General features: G+C 38.4%; 1 protein-coding gene across 1 annotated transcript in view; it reads left to right on the forward strand.

Moving 5' to 3' along the window:
* Positions 1–23667, forward strand: part of LOC120618822 (phosphoglucomutase-1-like) — a gene marked incomplete at its 5' end in the record, with an annotated part of 53208 nt that overhangs the window by 23772 nt on the left and 5769 nt on the right. Inside the window, 6 exons of the mRNA XM_039882878.1 lie at positions 3936–4098; positions 4507–4653; positions 6111–6236; positions 8882–9072; positions 10377–10531; positions 12971–13086. Of these exons, the coding sequence (XP_039738812.1) occupies positions 3936–4098; positions 4507–4653; positions 6111–6236; positions 8882–9072; positions 10377–10531; positions 12971–13086 (898 nt within the window). The remainder of the gene's footprint in view (positions 1–3935; positions 4099–4506; positions 4654–6110; positions 6237–8881; positions 9073–10376; positions 10532–12970; positions 13087–23667) is intronic.

The following is a 23667-nucleotide window of genomic DNA, read 5'->3' on the forward strand; positions in this document are numbered from 1 at the left end:
ATCTGAAGTTTTGCTAAATAATACATTTAAGTGATAATAATTGACTAAATATGGTACCTGCCTCTTTGTTAGAGCTGTGGCAGCATAAGCAATATTTTAAGTCTTTCCAAGGGCATTCTTTATTAAAAATAGTGTTGCATTTAAAGCAGTCATGCTACCCAACTGAATTACTTAAAACATTTAGTAGACCAATAAAGCACTTACATCTGATGAAACCTATGAAATCCTATATAGTTTGATTTCTTTTTCTGACATATCCTAAATTCTGAATATTTTAACATCCTTTTAAAAAATTTATTTTTATTTTTATTTTTTTTTAACATCCCTCTGATTGTGGGCAGAACTCTAGGAAGGAAATCTAAAGGAAAAATAACTTATTGCCACAGATTTTGGTAGAAGTCAATGTTCTTTTTTCATCTTTGTCAGCACCTACTCTACCCATGAGCCAATTCTTGGAGGACTTTTCAGTTTAGTGATCTAAATGGGGATCATTTCATTTTTTTCTCTTAGTACACTTTTATCTGGTGCATTTATGGATTATAGAATATAATTTACCATTGTTAGAAGTTTCCCTTTGTTTTTGTTTGCATAGAGCTGCCTACATTTACATTTACAAGAAGTTTTAACGTACAAAATAAAATATCGGTGAGACTCCATTTATAATACCGATATCTCCTACGGTTCCCAGAGCTTTAAACTTAGAGATACATTTAGAAATGAGAATAGAACCTGTGTGTATGATTAGCAGGGTAAAGAAATGTATGTGAAACATAAGAAAAGATCAGGCCCTGTTTTCAATTAAAAGGAACATTTAAGTTTGCTCTTTGTCATGTTTGACTATAGCATGTCGGATGAACAGTGAGGTGTTTCTAGCTTAGTAGTGTGACATGAGTTATGCAGGAGGGAGGTGCAGGAGAGGAAGAAGGGCAGAAAAGGCTGTTTGATGAAGGAGTCTCGGTGCCAGGCTGAGGAAGTTATCTCTAAGTTGGCAGGCACCTGGAAGCCAGAGAAAGATTTTTTTTTTAATTTTTATTTTTTTTGTGATAAAGTATACATAACATGAAATTTAGTATTTTAACCAACTTTAAGTGTAAAATTCAGTGGTATTACTTATGTTCAGTGTTCTGCAACCACCACCACTATCCCTTTACAGAGCTTTTTCATCATTTTATCTAAAACTCTATACCCACTAAACAATAACTTCTCAATCTCCCCTACCCCTAGACCCCGGCAACCTATATTCTTCCTTCTGTCTATGAATTTGCCTATTCTGTGTACCTTGTATATACAATGGAATATATATATATTCCATTGGAAGAATACAATACTTGTCCCTTTGGGTCTGACTTATTTTACTTAATATGTTTTCAGGGTTCATCCGTGTTGTAGCACGTATCAGAATTTCATCCCTTTTTAAGGCTAAGTAATATTCCATTGTGTGTATATACTGTATTTTGTCTATCCATTTGTTGATGGATATTTGGGTTGCTTCCACCTTTGCCAATTGCGTATAATGCTATTATGAACATGGGTTTATAAGTTATCCATTTGAGCCTGCTTTCTTTTGTGTCTATACCTAGAAGTGGAATTTCTGGATCATGTGGTAGAGAGAAGGTTTTTGAGTGTGTGTGTGTGGGGTGGGGGAGCGGGACACAGCTAGAACTATAGTTTAAAAAGATGAACTAGGTGGGCCTGAGTAGGTAAGATAGATTCAGCCAAGGTAGAGCAAAGGAGCTATTGCAGACTTCCTTAAGGGGAGAAGGGAATAGAACAATATATCTCTGATATCAAGTTGAAGATTAATAATCCTGAGGATGATTCGTAGGAAAGAGTCTGCTCCAGAAGGGGATATTTTGGCCAGCTGTACCTCTTCTTGGGCCCTAAAGAAAGAAATTACCGTGGACTTCCCTTGCTTCTATCTCTCAACTTTCTTTTTCACTCTTACTCTCTGGTATAATCTTGGACCATTATTGACTGCAGATGTCTTGGACCATTATTGACTGCAGATGTCACCATAAGGAATGGTAGAATTAAGGAGTGGCATAGCTTAATATTCATTTATCATGCCAAATACATACAAAACTTAAAAGCTGGTATGCTTAATGTACGAATACAATTTTCAGATAACTCCACCAGCTACTCTAGCTGATTAAATTGTCATCTCTAAGCCTTTCCTTTTGAAATTATGGAACTCCTCAACCACAGACTTTTATTCTCATTGGAACCACACCTGGAAACTGCTGGAAGCCTGAGATTTCACCATTCCCACTCTGATGAATCAGGAAGTTTCAATGCTTTTCCCAGTAATGGCCACTAGATGTCATGTGACCTTGTCATGTCATCTATCCCCATGTCTATCATAGCACCTTTCCATAAATGCTTGTTATAATTGCTGTTGGATGAGTGTAGGAATGAATGAATGGGCAAGATCATGACAACTCTTGACCTCAGCTTCTTCATCTACACAATGGAAGGAGCAAATGTGAGAATGAATTGATAGTGTGTGGGCTGTAAAAAGCACTCTGCAGCTCAGTAAAAACCATTAATATTGATTTCATACCATCTGCAGGTTTCTGTAGTCTGTAAAGGAGCCCAGTTACAACACCTACCCTAGTCCTTATCACTTCCTGAGGGTGGCAGGTTATAGCAAAAATATGAGTATAACAAAAATTGTTCAGAGAGAGACATAGGAGAGCCAAGAGGTGACTGAAACTGAACCAACCAGCTGCTCCTTGGGAGGTGGTTGGTAGTGGAGGGGTGGAATGATAAGGCAGTCAAGCTTTTAGTGACCTATGGAAGGGCGCCAGAGGTAACAGTCCCAGAAAAACTTCCCTAGGGAATCCAGGTATCTCTCAGGTATGTTCACCGTTAGAAACACATCTTCTACTGTCAAGTCATTTCTTCAACCATATTTATCTTGGTTGGGGCAAAAAGAAATAACAAATAGAAAATTTAAGATAATTTCTGTCCCTTCTCTCAGCAGGGAGAAAGGAGGGAGGGCATAAACTCCTCATTTTATAAATTTTTTTATGTAGCAGTCACGACTTCTCCAAGTATGTCAGAGAAACTGACAGAACTTTTTTCTTTTCCAACTTGGGTCATGTTGAAACATAAATTTTTATCATTTTAGTAAAGGAAGATTTAGGATCTGTGCTGATATCATCTTTGAGAGATGTGGGAAGGTGAGTTAAGAACACAACAGAAGTATTACTTATAGCCTTGTCATGTGGGCAATTCTGACTGGTTTTCCTAGTAGTAACTCCCAAGATTCCCTGCCTTAGGCCAGGAGATGATCCAGGTACACCCTAACCTGGGTGTGTCCTGCTTTGAGGAACTCACTATATCAAAATCCAAGTTTGACTGGAAGCAAATTTATGAGATATATTTTATAATATTCTTTGTATAAAGTTTGCCCTTTTTACTTTTTCAAACATTTTAATTTACAAAAGCCACCTTTTGGGGTTAGAATTCCTTGAAATAACTAAACTTACATCCTCTCTCCTAATATGGATTGAAAGTATGATTGAATTGGGTAAAAATGTGTTTTTTTTTCCCCCACAACTTTTAATATATCCAAATTGTGAACCTGGTCTGGAAAGGCTCTGTTTCGAATATTCTTATGTTTTCTTGCCAGAGTCTTATAATAGTACCAGATCATACACAATTCTAAAACTACAAACTCCCACAAAACTATCTGAAGGAATGGCTTTGTTCAACAATGATGATTCTTACTTCAATAATAATATTATTCGACAACAATAATAATATTCTACTTCTAAATAATAATAACCAACTGAGCAATAAATTTTCATTAAAGAACATTTTTCCTAGTCCAGTTGAATATTCTTTGCTCATCTGCCTGTTGTACTGGTGTTTTTGTGCAGTATCTCTGGACTTATTGATGTTAAAGTGTGTGTTCTGGATTTCTTCTCTAGATTGGTCGCTTGGTTATTGGACAGAATGGAATCCTCTCCACCCCTGCTGTGTCCTGCATCATCAGAAAGATCAAAGCCATTGGTGGGATCATTCTGACAGCCAGCCACAACCCTGGAGGGCCCAATGGAGATTTTGGAATCAAATTCAATATTTCCAATGGAGGTAAGTTTGCTATCATTTTAAGGATGGTTAATTTTATGTTCAGTAGGATAAACAGATAACCGAGACCTTGGGAGGCCAGGGTTCTGGTAATAACACTTCTGTTGTGTTCTGAACTCACCTTCCCATATCTCTCAAAGACGGAATCAGCACAGATCCTAAATCTTCCTTTACTTTGTTTCTCTATGGAGAAAATGAAATGCTTCTCATTCTGCTGTACCTGAATATGAGGAACCATCAATGAGTTATTATTAACATGATGTTTTCTTTTAGAAAACCCTGATACTTTGCTGCCTGAATGATGAAGTAAATGGCAGATGTGCTAGTGTAGAAGAATTGATGAGCTTTGCGTTTTTTATATTTACATGTCAGCTGCACAAAGTGACCTACTGTTTGCTGTTTGATTTTCAGGTCCTGCTCCAGAAGCAGTAACTGATAAGATTTTCCAAATCAGCAAGACAATTGAAGAATATGCAATTTGCCCTGACCTGAAAGTAGACCTTGGAGTTCTGGGAAAGCAACAGTTTGACCTGGAAAACAAGTTCAAACCCTTCACAGGCATGTTTACTCCCCTCCTCCCTCTACCCTTCCTAGTTCTACCTTGAGTGATTTGTGCCTTTCTGGGTTTTAATAACATGCATCTTAAGCTTTGGAAAGATTGTGGTCGCTAAGCTTTGCAGACATTAATTAGCAGGTCTGGAATTGGCTCTGGAAGTCTAGAGACCTGGGCTCTCTGGGCCCTGCCAGTGATCAGCTGTGTGACCCTAAGCGAGTCATTTCCAGATCTCAAGGCCTCAGTTTCCATATCTATAAAATGAATGGCCTTGACTAGTAGACCTATAAGGTTATGGTCATAACTAATTTTATTGAGCTTTTATTATGTGCCAAGCTCTTAACATTTATTATCCCATTTATGCTTTCAGTAGTCCCATAAGGGCAGCACTATTGATAGTCACTTTTCCCAGATGAGGAAACAAAGGCTGAGAGAGCTTAAGTCACAGGCTCAAGGTCACATAGTGAGTGAGTGGTGAACCAGCATTCAAACTCAGGTGTGAACGATTCCAAAACCTGGGCTTTGATTTTTTTTTTTTTCCTGCCCTAATATTCAGTAAAATCAAATCAAATTAAATAGAAACTCCCTGTGTAGGCAGCTGCAGTAAACACTTTGTTGTTGAATGCCAAGGTATTATAATAGTTGATGGAATAAATGTTTATAAAATTATTCATATTAATAAAATGAGGATGAGATGGTTGGCATTGTGCCTTACCTTTTGACTTCGCTCTATCATATATTCTTTCCTCTGGATTTCAATTTATGGAAGACATTTTTTTGTCCAAACCCACCCATTGGCAGCTGACAGTTGCATCCTAACGAAGAGAAAGTGGCACTTTGGCACATCTTGAATACATACTTAGGGTTTAGAAAATACCAGTAGAGAATTTCTTCAATTCGTAATGTTTTAAAAATGTTTAAACCCCTGAGAATGCAACAAAATACTAAGTTCTTATTTTATTTTTTTAGCAGTACATGTGAAAAGTGATTCATTAAACAATTTTTTTCCCCCGCTTTTTACCATTAAATCTTGATGGCAGTGGGCCTGGAAAAAGGAAAGGAAGAAAAGTAGGTGTTACATTTTCTGTTACTTATGACGCCAAATTACACTTTTCACAGAGATGGATAGTGAATTAATGTGTCAGTAAAGCAGAGTTTATCATCAGGCAAACCTCCGTCAAAAATCCCCTGTGTGCCTCATCCCAGCTGTGCAGACAAGTGACTTAACCTTACAGACCTTGACCTTCCTCTTCTATAAAATAAGACTAATAACATTTACCTCTCAGGAAAATTGTTAGTATTGAATAAGAGATCATGTAACAGTCCTGGCATATTGGAGCTGCTGGATAATTGTACTTTCAAAATAGCTTACTGCACATTTACAGCAATTTGATAATTTCAGAGGATAATATTTCTAAATGTGTTTAGTTCTTCTATCTTTCAATGTTGCTTGTTCCCACAGTGGAAATTGTGGATTCAGTGGAAGCTTATGGCACGATGCTGAGAAACATCTTTGATTTCAATGCACTGAAAGAACTGCTTTCTGGTCCAAACCGACTAAAGATCCGCATAGACGCCATGCATGGAGGTATGGAGCCATTTCTCTTCCATTCCTTTCTCTCAGATGTGAAGCAGCTCTCTGCAGTGTGCATCATGGTGATTTAACAAGCCTTTTCTTAAGACTCTCTCTGACTTTTTTTTACCTTTGGGGTAACTTTGGTTAATAATGTTACGTAAGTTTCAGGTATACAACTTTATAATACGTCATCTGTCTATTCCATTGTATGCTCACAACTCAAAGTCTAGTCTCTTTTTGTCACCATATATTTGACCCCCTGTCCTCTCTTCAACCGCCTCCAACCACCCCCCACCCGCTCTGGTAACCAACATACTGTTGTCTGTGTCTATGAGTATGTTTTGTTTGTTAATTTGTTGCTTTTTGTTTTATATCCCACATACGAGTGAAATCACATGGTTCTTGTCCTTTTCCATCTCTGGCATTTTTTAAACAGTTATTTTGCAACCATTTCAGCAATATCCACACAGATAAAAATCTAATTGCGTGCAGCAAAAATAGTAGAGACATTCCTCATGGTAAGATGGTGTGAAGGGCAGTGTTTCCACATTAAGCATTAGGTTTTAAATAACATGCAACTGTTTTTGTAAACTCTCCCTCCCCCTCAGAAGATACCTTACATTCTACCTAAGCGCCCCCATCTGTTTCCAGGGTGGGGGAGGAGGTCATCCTTTGCTAGATGTGGTAAACATGCTCCTGAACCCCACTGCTCTATTCTCTCCTGCCCCCACATGTGCCTTTTCTTAGAGAAGAATAAAAGCAAGCTGAAGATTAAATTCAGGAACAACAGGATGTGTGTGTGTCTTCCTCTATGGGTTGTGTGGCCAGGTCAGTAGAGACGGCAGCCATCACTGTGAATTGGAACCATGATGTTTTGTTGCATGTAGGAATATGGGAATTCCTGAGCAGTTAGGTTGTTTATTTGCTTTGTAATGATTTAGAATTTTAGAATCTTTGAGTGGCAGGAGTTTCCCTGGTGTTGGAATCCAGGTTGAGAAAGACTTTCTGCCTGTGCTTGAACCCTTTCGATGATGTTATTCAGGGCCTTCTGTTAACACTGCAAAACCTTGGTTAGAAAACCTTCTCCTGGAGGGCTGAAATCTTCCACCCCTGGAACTTCTCCCGTTGGGTCCTCTGGAGTCCCACAGAATGGATCTACTTCTTTATGCACACAAAATTTATTGTTTTTTCAAACCATTGAACAGACATGTACCAAGTATCTACTACATGTGTGCTTGGTGGGTAGGCAGGGACTCGACAGGTGACTTCCTTCAAAGAGCTTGTGATGCTTGGGAAGATGAGGTAGGTAAAAAACTGACACTGTGGGGTCAACAAAATGAGGGTTAGATAGAATTTCAAGTATTCTCTTTGAGATGTGGGAGAAGGCATAGTTGGACAAAGGGATATTCTGAAAAGTTTCTTGGAAGAAGTGACAACTGACTTAGCTTTTGTAAAGACAGATCTAGAGTGGCGGAAAATCAAGCGATGGTCATTTCCAGCTGAGGCAATGGCTGTAGCAAGTACATTAGGTCTTAAAAATAGATGCCACATTAGAGGAATGTGAAGCATGGGCTGGCTCAGGAATGGGGCTTATGGTGGCGTATTTACTAGGAGAAGCTGATTACAAAGTAGACTTCTTTCTCCGGGCCTTTTAGTTGTTCCTCTAATGCGTCAGTTTTTATATCCCTCACAGCCTTGGCTGCCCTGACTTCATTTTGTGGTGTGTCAAAAGCCTCCTTAACGTGTGGCTCCTCATGGGAGATATATATGCTATTCTGTTCTGACCTCTGAGACATGTACTGGTGTCAGGACCTTCCTTGATGAAAACATTCTCAGCATTTTAGAGATGAATGCTCTTGGTAGTTATACTAAATGCTACTGTAAAGTGTGTGACTCATTATTCCTGTTGTTCCTTGTTGTTACTCTTTTCATTTATTTGTATCTTTTTAATCTGTTTGTCATGGAGCAGAAAGATTAGGGCTCTGACTCCCAGTTCCCACTCCTACTAGCTGTATAAGTTTGGGCAAATAGCTTCGTATCGAAACCTCAGTTTTCTTATCTATAAATTGATAATCATAATGCAAACATTTATAACATGTGTTGGTACTGTTCTCAGTGCTTCATATGTATGAACTTGTTAATCCTCATATCAACCCTGTTAGGTAGCTACTATTATTATACTCATTTTGCTGATAGGGTGGAAGAAGGCACAGAGAAATTAGATAACTTTCCCAGAACTGGACATCCAGTGATTGACAGAGCTGGAATTTGAACCCAGGCACTCTGATTCCAGAGTCCAGGCTCTTAAACACTAAGCTGTACCACCGTGTGGGCCTTTTTGAAGGACTGAGTGAGAAAATGGTTGAGAAGCACCTGACACAGGTGTTTAGTTGAGCCTTCATAATTGTTAGCTCCCTTCCCTTCCCCCCACTCTTTCCTTCATCAACTGTCCCCACCCTTTCTGGCCTAATTTCTCATTACTTTCCATAGAACCTTCTACTGCAGTCAGGCTTATCTCCCCACCAGCCCCTGAATATAGTTTGTACATTCTTATTATCATTCGTGCCATTTCTTCTAGAATGTCTCCACCTCGTTCCCCAGTCCTCACAGACTTTAATAAGATTTATTTTCTGATTCTTCACTTCATGCTTTAATAGTTGTGGGACCGTATGTAAAGAAGATCCTCTGTGAAGAACTCGGTGCCCCTGCAAACTCAGCAGTCAACTGCATTCCTCAGGAAGACTTCGGAGGCCACCACCCTGACCCCAACCTCACCTACGCAGCTGACCTGGTGGAGACCATGAAGACAGGAGAGCACGATTTTGGGGCTGCCTTTGATGGAGATGGGGTGGGTACAAGTGCATTTACGTGAACTCTGATGCAGGCCAGGCCTGATCCTACAGAGGGGACAAAGGGGGCTGCATCTACCAGACCCTGTGGGCCTAGTGAGCGACAGTCAAGGATCTCTCTTTGTACCTGGGGTCAGGGCTAAATTATTAGGAGGCTCTCTCGAACAGAAATAAGAGTTCTCAAAAATAACCCATATGTTTAATTTCAGACATTCATGTTTGCTAGAGTGGCAGGGTGATTAGGGCCTGGTTATGATCTAATGACTATTGACTTATGAGCTAGTTGGGCTCTAGATGCACATCCTCAGATGGATTTCTACTCTCAACTAGTAGCTAGCTATTTATTCAGTCTCTGGACTTGTAATATACCCATTCACTCATTCATCCATGTTACTGAAACGATCGAACTATAATGAGAGAACTAACCTTTTATTCCTTTTCTATATTAATATTTTTAGTAAACAGGCTGTTTTTACATTTACATTGGTGAATATGTAACAGACAAGGAGGAGATGTGTTTTAGGTTGTTTCCTTGGTATCTCAGAGATAGTAAGCTCTACAACACGTTTACCTCGTTGAAAAAATATTTTTGTGATTGCCATTGTTCTTTAAAATCAGCTGGATTTCACTGTTTCTTAAGAAATTAATTTTCTCATATCAGAATTTGGAGAAATTAAAAAGGTCCCTAGCAGACATTGTTTTGTAATGCATCTTTCTGAGGCAGTGCATGATGGGAGTTTCTTTCTTCCATATTCTGAGTTACTTGAGTACTTGCTGTATACCAGACACCAAGGAAGCAGAGAAGGTAGGAGCATATTTTGTTGGGTCCTGCACCAAATGGATTTAGAAGTCCTTCTTTGAAGAAATCTGCTTTGTTCCTCGAAGAATGCCTGATAGACCTACCAAACTATGTAAACAGCCGACATTTCCTCTTGTTTCGATCTCTCCTCTCCTCTGGGAGAGAGGTGATTGGTTCCAGAGTTTGGAAAAGGTCTGGGAGGTTAAAGTCAGCTGACCTCGAGGGAGAACAGAGTATTTTGTTGAGAAGGAGTTTGTGTTTGTACTTTAATTGAAAACAGTTTTAGCTCTTTGGCATGGAGGTACTTTGGCCTAGTGGTATTGTACAGATCCATCAGAAACAAAATCCAGTGTTTAGAACCCAGTATGAATAAATATATCAGTTTTAAGTTTCACGATTTAAAATTTTATAACTTCCCCCACCCCCCACCCCATGCCATGTAAGATAGTTTGATTTCCACAGATTGATTAAAAGATCTTCCTTTGAATCCCCCTTCTCCCAAAGGATCGAAACATGATTCTGGGCAAGCATGGGTTCTTTGTGAACCCTTCAGATTCTGTGGCTGTCATTGCTGCCAACATCTTCAGCATTCCATATTTCCAGCAAACTGGGGTCCGTGGCTTTGCACGCAGCATGCCCACCAGTGGTGCCCTGGATCGGTAAGTCTCCCCATACCCTTGGCCCTCACCAGGCCCTTCTCTGTGCCTGGAATACTCTTCCTCCCATTTTAGCTACGGCATCTGATGCTTAGTATGTGCTAATAAATGTTTATTTTATGAATGAATGGGGGAAGTTTCTTCTGCATTGGATGTAACCTTTCTGCGATCCCTTAGCCCCCTGCAATTCTTTTATCCTAGCACGTATCACATTGTGTTCTAATAACTCACGTACTTGACTGTCTGCCCTGCTAGTCTGTAAACTTCCATAGAGAAAAGATTGACTTATTCACCATCCTAAACTCTGCCTGACAATAGTGTGCCTGGTACACAGAGAGTAGGGGATACACACACACAGTTTAAAAACACGAGCAATTGACTGTTAATGAATGGATGGCTCTTCCACTGTAATCAAGACATCATCCTAGAAAACCACTTTCCTTTAGCATGTGCACAGAGTTTGGGTGAAAGAGCAGTAGGAAGTAAGATCAGCATTTCAAAAGAACTTTCAAAGAAACATTCCTCATCCATCCCTCACTGATACCCATGCACACACAGACACAGTAAATGTTCATTTATTGAAAGTGTAAATAAATTGAAAGCTCAAATAGTTAAAAAAATTACATTCCGTTTTTATGAGGAAGAAAGGACACAGGGACAGCAAACAGTTGATATCTCTGATTTGCTTATTTGTTTATTCACTTATGAAGGCTTTAAGGTAGCTTATGAGATCACACCTAAAGCAATTGAAAAATATAAGTAAAAAATAACAAATGACGACCAACTGGGGAAAATATTAATTAGAACACATTAGATGCCCAATAAATGTTTGCTGATTGAATGCATAAAGAACAAATGAATGAATAAAAGGTCAAAGCCAGGTAGGAAAGCACAATGTACAGATCTAGGCTCTTATAATAATAACTAATATTTATTGACCATTACCTGGTGCTAGGCACTAAGTACTTTATATGTTTTAATTCATGTAATTCTCAAACCAATCCCATGGGGGTAAATGCTACATATACCCCACTTTAAAGGTGGGAAATCAAAAGGGATAAAGAAGTTAAGTAACTTACCCAGAGTCATGCAGCTAGTATATGGCTGAGTTAGGATTTGAACCCGGAACCTTTGCTCTCAAGCACTGGGCCATGTAATAGTTTCCTATTACAGGTGTGCGTGTCTGTGTTACAGAATTAGTACTCACCTCATTTCAGCTAACAAGAAAATAATGACTAATATTTATACAGTTGTTTGTAGTTTACATGGTACTTTTTTACATTCACCATCTCAGTTGATCCTCACGGCAATCCTTATTTTAAAGAAGAGGAAACCAAGAGACAAGTGAGCAGTCTTGTTCAGAACCCCACAGCTAAATCAGCTAGAATCAGAACCTGGGGCTTCTGCCTCTGCATCTTCCATCTGAAGTCATGGGCTGTTTTGTGGTCATGCTGTTGTGTATTAGACCTATCAGGTCCTTAAGTACCTCTGTGTCATCCAAGACCAGTTTAATTCCAACTTTTGGAAAAATTGGTAATCCAAATATCGAATCACAGTGTAAATACCTCATTATCCAGATGAAAGTTTATTGTACTTTCACAGTTTTCAAAATCATAGCTATAATTTCCCTCAGGTTTTAGAATTTAAACATGATATTGTTTTGCTAGCATGACATCGATTTGCTAGGCAATCATTCTGGAAAGCAAGTCTCACTAAAAACAATAAGTGAAATGTTTAGAACTTTTCCTGTTCAAAGGGAAAGGGACCTGAAAAAAGTCACTGTAAGGTTTTAAGCAGTCTGAAGATATATAGGGAGAAGTAAAGGTTGTGTTGCATGGGGCAGGGGACCATGAATCAGTGTGCTACCAGTGGGAGAGCCCACTGGGCACTGTCTTTGTGGGGCCTTCTGGCAAAATGAAAGAAGCATTGACTGGGGAGACAAATAGCAGGCAGCTGGTCATCCTGGCAGTGTGACCTTGGGCTGATCACATAACGTCTGGGCCCTGTTTCCTTCTCTGCAAAATGCTGACCTCCTAGATCCCCATATTCTATGATTCTGTGATCATAAGTGCATCAAAACATCATTCTTTTGTTCTTTATAGAATGGTTATAGTTGCAGCATTTATTCAAAACACTGGTTTTAAACAGCCCAAAAAACAGCCTTGCAAGTTTTGCTACTGTTGTTTCTCCTAAAATATTAAACTCAGTGATCTGAATTAATTCCGTCTTCTTCCTCTTCTACCCTCTCCTCTGACTCCACATATAATAGCCCATTGTGCACCAGTTTCCTCTTATGCTTTTCCACCAATCTTAGAGTTATGTGTACCTCTGAGCAATGCTAAGTGGGACCCTTGATTACAACAATGGTTGATATTTTCCATCTCTCTCATGGCTGTGCTAACAGTCCTGCTGTGATGTAACTTTGATTTCATGCCTTTGAAGGGTGGCTAATGCTACAAAGATCGCTTTGTATGAGACCCCAACTGGTTGGAAGTTTTTTGGGAATTTGATGGATGCAAGCAAACTGTCCCTTTGTGGGGAGGAGAGCTTCGGGACTGGTAAGTGCTCAGTCCTGCACTACTATTTTCTTTCCTATAAACACTACCTGTGGTGAAAGCTTAGACTGCTAAGGCTGCACTGAAATAGCAACGGTAGCTGACGTGTCCTAAATCAAGACACGATTTATTTATAACAACCCGGATGAAGTGTACACATTTGAAGAGCAGTGAGCACGTTCAGCCAAGGAAGACTAATTTTACTTTCAGAGGATCACATCTATGGAGACAGGAAGTTTGGGGGCCTCCTTGACAGCCTGGTCACTGAGTCTGTGGGGATTAAACAGAGTGATAAACATTTTTTTCTACCCTCAGTAGTTAAAGAAACCTTTATAAATGTTTTCATTTCTGGGGAGAAATATGGTGGAGCGAGTCAGTTTTTTGTTTTTATTTAAGAGAAGATTTCAGCACAGCATTAAATCTTTCTCTATAATAGGTCCAGGTTTTCTATAGTGACGAGTTGTGATTTATTGAGATTAAATGAAAGGAGACAATTAGAGTGAAACCAAGGTGCTAGGGATCAAGAAATTAAAAATACGTTTCTGACCAAGAGGATGTATGTGTAAATTGTGGTGCAGTGAACGAGCGGAATGGGGTGTGTCCCAACACCCTTCACCCCTGCTTTCTGTGCTCTCCCTCCTCCTCTATGCCGGTCCGTATTAATCCAAAGTCCCACCTCTATGACTTTTCCTACCAGCCCATCCTACCTACATCAGTTTCCCTTTTTCTCAAATGTTCATTCAGATGTGTAGCCCTTTCCCATGTGTTAGTCTCTAGCTGGGTTGCAAGGTACTTAAGTGGAGGTCTTTCTTCTCCTAGTCTCTTTTCTCAATATTTTGAAGTAAAAGGACCAATCTTCTTGGTCTTTCAGTACTGTACTTCCATTCTTTAGCAAAGAAAAGAATAAAAATCTAGCATTCTCTTGCCATTGAGTTGCAATGCATGCTAGGTTAAACAGGATAGAATGCTGATTTCATTTCTTTTCCTGTAAGTTCTGGGGTCGGTAGGTAGAGTGAGCTGGAAAAGGAGACACCTGTTTACAAAGTTCTAAGCAACTTATTATCCTTGGGGGAGTGTCGGAAGCCAGCCGACGAAGTAATTGAGGGTACCTGAAAGGAGGAGCATGGACTGAGGAAAAGAAAGAAGACAGACAGAATTGCAGGAGGGATCACAGAATCAAGCTGTGTCTGTGTCCCCGAGTTTATTTAGAACACACTATTTATAACATTACAATAAGAAAGACAGTAGTCAAGAACCAAGGGTAGCCAGATTACTTATCTAGTAGAACAATGAGATTCTCACAACTCAGAACCCTCTGCTAAACTGTAGCAAGGAATGTGCAGTGATTGCTATGTGAACAGTTACCTCTCGGATTTTCCCAGGGCTTTACAATCTCAACTTCTTACATTGTTGCCAAGTACACAAATATCCTTGTTCCTTGTTATACATTTTCACATGTCCATAAGTGACTCCCCACATCTCCCCCTTTTTTATTTTTTAAATGCCCAAACCCTCCTGGTTCTGGCGCAAGGTGACTGTGCCTGTCTTAGGTGATCCCCTCACCAGATCTGGAACTTACCCGTCATCGGTACGTGCGTTCCATCATGCATGCCCTGTCTTAGGTTGTCCAGTCTCTGAGGGAGTCTTACCCGTCTTTGACTACCAGCCCCCGCGGGAGGGAGATGTCTATCTTTTAAGCCGTATTTCGAAGTCTTACATGATGTAGGTTGGCCTGAAGTTTTAACATAGCACTAATGAAGTATTTCAGTAGAGAAGGAAGCAGGCACAAAACAACAATTACATAGGCTCCTATAGTCAAAACAGAAGCAGCTAGCTGATAGAAGGAAGACCATGAGGGGACAAGGCCCTTAAGGTGATCCAAAAATTCAGTGGACAATTTATCAGCGTCAAATTGTAGAGGTTTAGCATTTTTAAGTCCTTGTATTTCTTTATGCAGGTTAATTAAATCTAAGGATACATTAACATTGTGCCATATGCCTTTTAAATGATATTTTACTCGATCCCAGTCATGACTGGTCTCATTATATCTTCTAGATGTGACACAGATCCAATGATACTTTACATGACATTCTAGTTGAGATCTAATTTTTAGACCCTGGATTTCATCACCCAGGTATTCCACTGTCTTATACAGAGCATCTAACTTTTGTTCTAATTTTCTATCTATATTTTTCTGTGTTCCCAATGCTAAAGTAACATTTCTAGACAAATCATTGACATAATGAGCAGTTTGTACAGTTTGTGAGAGAGCCACCGCAGTGGTGGCAGCAGTAGCTATAAGAAATACAATAGCAAGTATTCCTGCAACAATTAGTCCAATCACCCTCCTCATAGATGGCATGTCCAGCAGCGATGTGTTGTTCACTTTCACAATGACATCTGGTCCTTGCTATACGGTCGGATGTAAGAGAGGTGGGTTAGGAAAGTATGTCCAGTAAACTGCACCTTCAGCTGTCATCGCCAGGCTCAGCAAGATCAAGGTTAGGGTCATCCCGCCGGGTGTCTGGTGGAGCGGCCAAACGGACCAACCTCTCTGGCAACCACCTGGCATTTTCTGCATCCTGTGGAAAAACACAAACATGCCCTCGTCCCCATATTAATACCAGGTCGGGGCCATGTTGATTGGTTTTGAGCATCAGAAATTCAGTTTTTTGAGCATGAGAAAGAATTTGTGGAGAAACCGGGTTGAGGGCATCACGGCATCTTTTTGCCATGTTTGTTCAACCAGTCAGATAACATTTCCTGCATGGACTTTCCCAGCTGGGCAGCAGTCACAGCAAGTCCCTTCATATATGACAGCCCTATGTCAGAACACAACCTAACATAATCACTTAAGTCTCCTTTCTTTCTAAAGGGTCTGATTGTTGTTTGATAGGCAGAATTTGCATTTTCATAAGCCAGCTGTTTTACCAGCAGAGAACTGGCTTCTAGGTTCCCTAAAAGCCGTGAAGCAGCCTGCTGCAGCCCTTGTTGTAACCCTGTTTGAGGCATTGGTTTCTGATTAATCCAAAGGGGTGTGCCAGTTGGTCCAACAGGGGCAAAACTCACAGGAGGGGGATCTAACCCTGCAATTATAGTTGGAGTCAGCCTTCCCCCTGACCTCGGTGGATCCTGAGGAACTTTAAAAATTGGCACTTTTAAGGGCTGAGGCCCCATGGCCTGCTTTTGCATCTGCAAAGACAAATTAGCCAATTTCTGTTTTAATTGTTCAACCTCTTCTTCCTCATGATATTTAGCTGTCTCATCCTCTAACTGAGCAGTATCTCCTGGATCTAAAGGTTCCTCATTCTCATCAAAAAAGAGGGAAGTAAAAGGAGGCGGTGGAGCAGTGGGTGCAATATCAGGATTAGGTGGAGCCTCAGGGCCAGTAAAAGCATCCTTGCCTTGTTCCTGCCATTGATTTCTCTCATGCCTGGGATCTAAGCAATCCCTTATCAATGTCCATAATCCAAAAGTATCCACTGGCACTTTACTCGGCCCATGGGCATCATAATAGTCTTGTAACTTTTGTCCTACCCTTTTCCAGGTTTCTAAATCTACAGTCCCTTCTTCTGGAAACCAGGGACATACTTCTTCTACAAATTGCAAAAACTTAGTTAATTGTTGTTGGCCCACTTTGGCCCCTCTTATTCTAAGTCTATTTTTAAGCATATTTACAAAAAGCAGCCGGCTATTTTCTTGGCCCATTTTTACTTCTTTAAGTTTCTGTTTCAGTTTCTATATTACAATACTCCTGCGTACTTACGGTTGGCCGCCTACAGGACTCTTAGGTCCCCAGATTCCGCATGCGCACGCCTTACTCTGCGGCACGTCCTAGCTGTTATCCCCCATGTTCAGGTCCCTGTTCGGGCGCCACTTGTCGGAAGCCAGCCGACGAAGTAATTGAGGGTACCTGAAAGGGGGAGCATGGACTGAGGAAAAGAAAGAAGACAGACAGAATTGCAGGAGGGATCACAGAATCAAGCCGTGTCTGTGTCCCCGAGTTTATTTAGAACACACTATTTATAACATTACAATAAGAAAGACAGTAGTCAAGAACCAAGGTTAGCCAGATTGCTTATCTAGTAGAACAATGAGATTCTCACAACTCAGAACTCTCTGCTAAACTGTAGCAAGGAATGTGCAGTGATTGCTATGTGAACAGTTACCTCCCGGTTTTTCCCAGCGCTTTACAATCTCAACTTCTTACATTGTTGCCAAGTACACAAATATCCTTGTTCCTTGTTATACGTTTTCACATGTCCATAAGTGACTCCCCACACCAGAGTGGTAAATTTGTTACAATTGATGAACCTACATTCATACATCATAATCACCTAAAGGCCACAGTTTATATTAGGGTTCATTCTGAGTACTATACATTCTATGAATTTGGACATGCATAATGATGTATCCATAATTATAATATCATACAGAGTAGTTTCACTGCCCTAAAAATGCCTTGTGCTCCACCTATTCTTCCTTTCTCCCCTCTCAAACTGGTACTTTTTACTGTCTCCATATTTTAAAAATTGAGATATATTTGACATATAACATTAGTTTCAATGTATATCATTCAATATTTGTATATCTTGTGAAATAATCACCACAGTATGTCTAGTTAACATCCATCACCACACAGTTACCATTTTTTTTCTTGGACGAGAACTTTTAAGATTTACCCTCTTGGGAACTTTCAAGTATACAATATAGTATTATTAACTATAGTCACCATACTGTACATTACATCCTATGACTTATAACTGGCATTTGATACCTTTTGACCACTACCCATTTTGCATACCGTTCCAACATCTGCCTCTGCTCTGGTAACTACTAATCTGTTCTCTGTATCAATGAGGACAGTTTTGGGTTTCATTGTTATTGGCTATTTTATTTTTAGATTCCACATATAAGTGAGATCATATGGTATTTGTCTTTCTCTGTCTGACATATTTTATTTACCATTAATGCCCTCAATGTCCACCCACATTGTCCCAAATTGCAAGATGTTTTTCTTTTAATGGCTGAGTAACATTCCATTATTATATTGTAATATTATATGTGATATATATAGAATATATATCACATTTTCTTTATCCACTAATACATCGATTAACACTTAAGTTACTTCCATGTCTTGGCTATTATAAGTAATGCTGCAATGAACATGAGGTGTGTATATTTTTTCAAGTTATTGCTTTCATTTATTTCAGATAAATATCCAGAAGTGGAATTGCTAGATCATATGGTAGTTCACTTTTGATTTTTTGAGGAACCTTCATACTGTTTTCCACAGTGGCCGCACCAATTTATGTTTCTACCAATAATGTATGAGGGTTCCCTTTTCTCCACAACCTTGCCAACACTTGTTATTTCCTGTCATTTTGATAATAAGTATGAAGTGATATCCTATTGTGGTTTTAATTTTCATTTCCCTAATGATTATTGATGTTGAATGCCTTTTCCTGTTCTTGTTGGCCATCTGTTTGTTTTCTGGGGGAAAATGTCTATTCAGATCCTCCACCCATTTTTAAACTGAATTGTTTCTTTTGTTATTTTGTATGAATTCTTTATGTATTTTGGAATTAACCCTTTATCAGCTATATGATTTGCAAATAATTTCTTGCATTCAATAGGTTGCCTTTTCATTTTGTTGATGGTTTCCTTTGCTATGCAGAAGCTTTTTAGTTTGATGTGGGGCCACTTGTTTATTTTTGCTTTTGCTTCCTTTGCTTTTGGTGCCATATCCAAAAAATTATTGCCAAGACCAATATCAAGGAGCTTACTGCCTATGTTTTCTTCTAGCAGTTTTATGGTTTCAAGTCCTACATTCAAAGTTTTAATCCATTTTGAGTTGATTTTTGTGTATGGTATAAGATAGTAGTTCAGTTTCATTTCTTTGCATGTGGCCGTCCAGTTTTCCCAACACCATTTACCAAAGAGAGTATTCTTTACCCATTGTATAATCATGGCTCCTTTGTTGTAAATTAATTGACGATGTATGTGTGGGTTTATTTCTGGGCTCTCTGTTCCAATGACCTATGTGTCTGTTTTTATGACAATACCATACTGTTTTGATTACTATCTCCATACTTTTGCCTTTTCCAGACTGCTATATAGTTGGATTTACAGTGTGTAGCCTTTTCAGATTGGCTTCTTTCACTTAGTAATATGCATTTATGTTGCCTCCATGTCTATTCATAGCTTTAAAGCTCATTTCTTTTTAGAGCAGATTAATATTCCATAGTCTGGATGTACCACATTTATCCATTCACCTACTGAAGAACATCTTGGTTGCTTCCGAGGTTTGTCCATTGTGAATAAACCTTTTATAGACATCTGCATGCAGGTTTTTGTGTGGACATAAATTTTCAACTCCTTTAAATATTACCAGAGCATGATCGCTGTATTATGTGGTAAGAATGTGTTTATTTTTGTAAGAAACCACCAGACTGTCTTCCAAACTGGCTGTACAATTTTGCATTCCCACCAGCAATGAATGAGAGTTTCTTTCACCCCATATCCTAATCAGAATTTCGTGTTGTCAGTGCCCTGAATTTTGTCCATTCCAATAGCTATGTAATAGTATCTCATCGTTGTTTTAGTTTGTCTTTCCCTGATGACATATGATGTTGAGCATCTTTTCATATGCTTTATATCATATCTTTATATCTTCTTTGGTGAAATATCTATTCAGGTCTTTGGCCTATTTTAAAAATCACGTTTTTTTTAATTGTTAAGAATTCTTTGTATATTTTGGATAATAGTCCTTTATAAGATGTGTTTTTTGCAAATATTTTCTTCTAGTCTGTGGCTTGTCTTCTCACTCTTAACATTGTCTTTTGCAGGGCAGAAGTTTTTAATTTTAATGAAATCCAGTTTATCTATTATGTCTTTCATGGACCATGTCTTTGGTGTTGTACCTACAAAGTCATCACCATATACAAGGTCATCTAGGTTTTCTCTTTCTTATTTTCTAGGAGTTTTATAATTTTGCATTTAATATTTAAGTCTATGATCCACTTTGAGTTAAATTTTCTGAAGAGTATAAAGTGTGTGTCTAGATGCATGTGGATATCTAGTTGTTCAACAAATAGAACCATTTGTTGAAAAGACTATCTTTGCTCCTTTGTCAAAGATCAGTTGATTATATTTATATGGTTCTATTTCTGGGTTATTTTGTTCCATTGAAATATTTAGCTGTTTGTTCACCAATACCACACTGTCTGTCTTGATTACTGTAGCTTTACAGAAAGCCTTGAAGTCAGGTAGTTCAATTCTCCAACTTTATTCTTCTCCTTTAATATTATGATGGCTATTCTGGGTCTTTTGCCTCTCTACACCAACTTTTGAATAATTTTGTTGATATCCACAAAATAACTTGCTGTGATTTTCACCATCTGTTTTTGTGATAAAATTTTATTGGAACTGAAACATGACCACTTATTTACATATATCCTATTGCTGGGTGTGCACTACAAAGGCAGATAGTGGGTGGGACAGAGTCCATGTGTCCCACAAAGCCTAAAATATTTACTATTTTGTCTTTTACTGAAACGTTTCTTGACCCGTGTCTATAGTTACAGGCCCTAAATTCACCTAAAACTGCCAAATATTTTTAACATTTTATATGTCCAGTTGTCCATTGCAGTTTTACCATCAATTTCCCCCTACCAAAACCCTTTGGCAGAAAAGAAAGCAATTGCTTGAATTAATTTAGTCTAAGATGCTAACGATTTAATCCATTATCTCAATGAAGAGAATATGGCAGACACTATTGATTACTAATCCAACAGCCATTTCACCCTTTCTATGAGAACACTGAAATTTTCAGAGTGAAAATGTGTATTGTTCCTCAGCACAAATAAGAATTAGTCTGAATCAATCATGAAAGTGGTTTTCCTATTTCAGGATGCTTATTTTTATAGTCTTTCCTGATAATACGGTTGATTACGTGACTGAGCAAAGCTATAGAAATACCTTGGATTTTTGATAAAATTTTACTTGCCTGATAAAATGATGAGTTTTGTGAAAAGAAATCATTTTGCCTCAATTCTTGTCATTCTGATTGTGATACTGGTATGAGGATATGATGCCTGGTACTAGGGAAGCAACTGTTTAACCATTAGGATAAGGCCAAGAGAAGTGCAGAACCCGGTGTAGAGGCCTGTTATAATTGAGCCAGAGGCATAAACTATGACATTTCCTCCCCACCCCACCCCTTGCTTCTTGATAAATAAATATAGTTAAACCTAATGCTCAAACTCCTTTGTGGACATTGTTAGTTATGATTCTTATACCTAACAGATATAAGAAAACTACAAGGAGAAGGTATTCAAAATTAAATCCATCTTTTCCTCCTGTTTTTAAATAACCAGTATTTGCAAAGTACATGCTGTATGCAAGGTATTGTTTCTGGTTCTTACCAGACATCGTCATATGGATCTTCCCTATTTTACATCTGAATAAATGATTTCAGAGTAGTACCAGTATGAAACCACACATAGAGTAAGTGATGGAATCAGAATCATCTGGCTTGAGAGGAGGTAATGTCTTTGCATGGTTTCTGATCTTCTGTCATCTCATTTGGGGGGACTATATGATCCACATTGCATAGGTGATTTCATTTAAGCAATAGACCTGTGAGTTATAAAACTATTCCAGTTTTATAAATAATTGGCAGTTATGTTTGTGCATGGTATTTGTATGTCCCTTCCAGGTCCTTAGACCCAGAGTCCAAGCTCTCTCTGTTGTACTCAGCCCTGAATGACCTATTTCCCCTTCGATGTTCACTAAGCACACAGGTCCCTAAATCTCATCTTCATCTCAAACCTGCTGTTTTCTTTACCTTTAATTCATAGCCAGGGTTCTAGAAAGGACTACCTATAACTGTTCATATTTCTGAAAGAATGAATTTTGTTGTTTTAAGTTTCGAAATTACTACATCCACGAAGTTCAGAAATCAAAACATATATGACAATTTATGATGAAGCCTTGTTCCTAAAATTATTCCTCAGTTTCCCAATCTTCTTCACCTTCTAAAAGGTAACCTCCTTAGAAGTTTTCTGCATATCCTCACAAACACCTGTTTAATGTATATAAAAGCTTATATAGATGTATAGCACCCTTATCTAAATAGTATAATAAATAGGACCCTGTACTTTGCTTTTTTGCTCCTTAGCAATGTGAAATAATGAATTTTTAACAGTTAATTTTACATACTGGTCCCTAGGGATACTTTGAGACTTGAGATTCTTCCAATTGCCCCTTACACCAAGACAGCTACCAGTCCTCCTTACTTGATTGGTTTCACCTAAGTGTCTTGAATACAAATCTTAACACTTCCAAAAATTACATCTAAATTAAAAAGGTTTTACTTTACGTTAAGTTGTGTGCCATCTTGCAAAAAAAATAATAGGCAGCTTTTTGAGTTATGGTTGTGGTTTTAGTACCTCTTCTGCTACAATCTTTCCTTCTGTTTCGTGTCATGCTTGTCCAAGGAAAGGGGGAAGCCATGTGAGTGCTGGATATAGATGTCACTGGGCCCTCCTCAGCAACACAAAATCACTGAGAACATAACCTACGTCCAAACTTCACTAGGTTATTAGGTTGATTCTGAGCTAATTAATAAAAGATTGTAAAACATTCTCAGCTCTATTCCAAATTATGAATAGGATCTTTCAGGTCTTGAGTCACTCAAATTCTAATAAGAAACAGCTGTGAAAAAAAATTCAAAACGGAAAAATCATTTTACAAGAGGGCAATGAATATTTTTGATAGATTCTTGTATACACTGAATTTTGTTCTAAAACCCACTTACTGGATGAAACATGTACCCCTCACGACATCTCTGGTAGCTTCAGATTATGTTTATCATTTGTGTAATTTTAGTCTGATAGAAAACTACTGAGACCCATTAAAGATTTTTATCTTTATTAAAAAAATCTTTTACATTGTACTTTAAGATTCTTGTAAAAATGTGATTTAATGCTTATAGAAGCACCTGATTAGGCACATATAATTTTGTGCCACTGTGAGCATGTTAACCACTAATTTTCATTTCCTCTAAAGCACAGCTCTATTATCTTGACATCATTGTTCTTTTAGCTGCTTTCAGTAAGATCAAGAACTAAATGGTTTACAGTGACATAACCTGAGTTTATTTGTTTGAATGATAATTATAACATTAGTATTGGTTTCAAGTGAATTTTCATCTGATCTGCTGATCTCACTTGAAAAAAGAAGTCTATTTCCCAAAAAAATAAGTTTATTAATATCTTATTATTCAGATTATTATTACTTTAATTGAAAATCTTTAATCTGTAAAATGAGCCAGCTCACTTTTGACTATACATTTAACATGATAGGAAAATTGAATTTTCTAGGAAAGTAGCCAGACAGATTCAAAATGTCTTACATATCAAGGAAGATTGCTTTTTGGTTTGCTCTGATGCCAGGACTCTTGGATTCAAATCCCAGTTCCAACATTTATGTGTTAAATGCCCTGGGTTTATTATTAGGTAACCTCTCTGAGCCTCCATTTCTTCATCTGCAAGTGAGGATGATAATTAATACCTTCAT

Source organism: Pteropus medius, unplaced genomic scaffold (assembly GCF_902729225.1).
Source record: "Pteropus medius unplaced genomic scaffold, Ma_sr-lr_union100, whole genome shotgun sequence".
Taxonomy (NCBI): Eukaryota; Metazoa; Chordata; class Mammalia; order Chiroptera; family Pteropodidae; genus Pteropus; species Pteropus medius.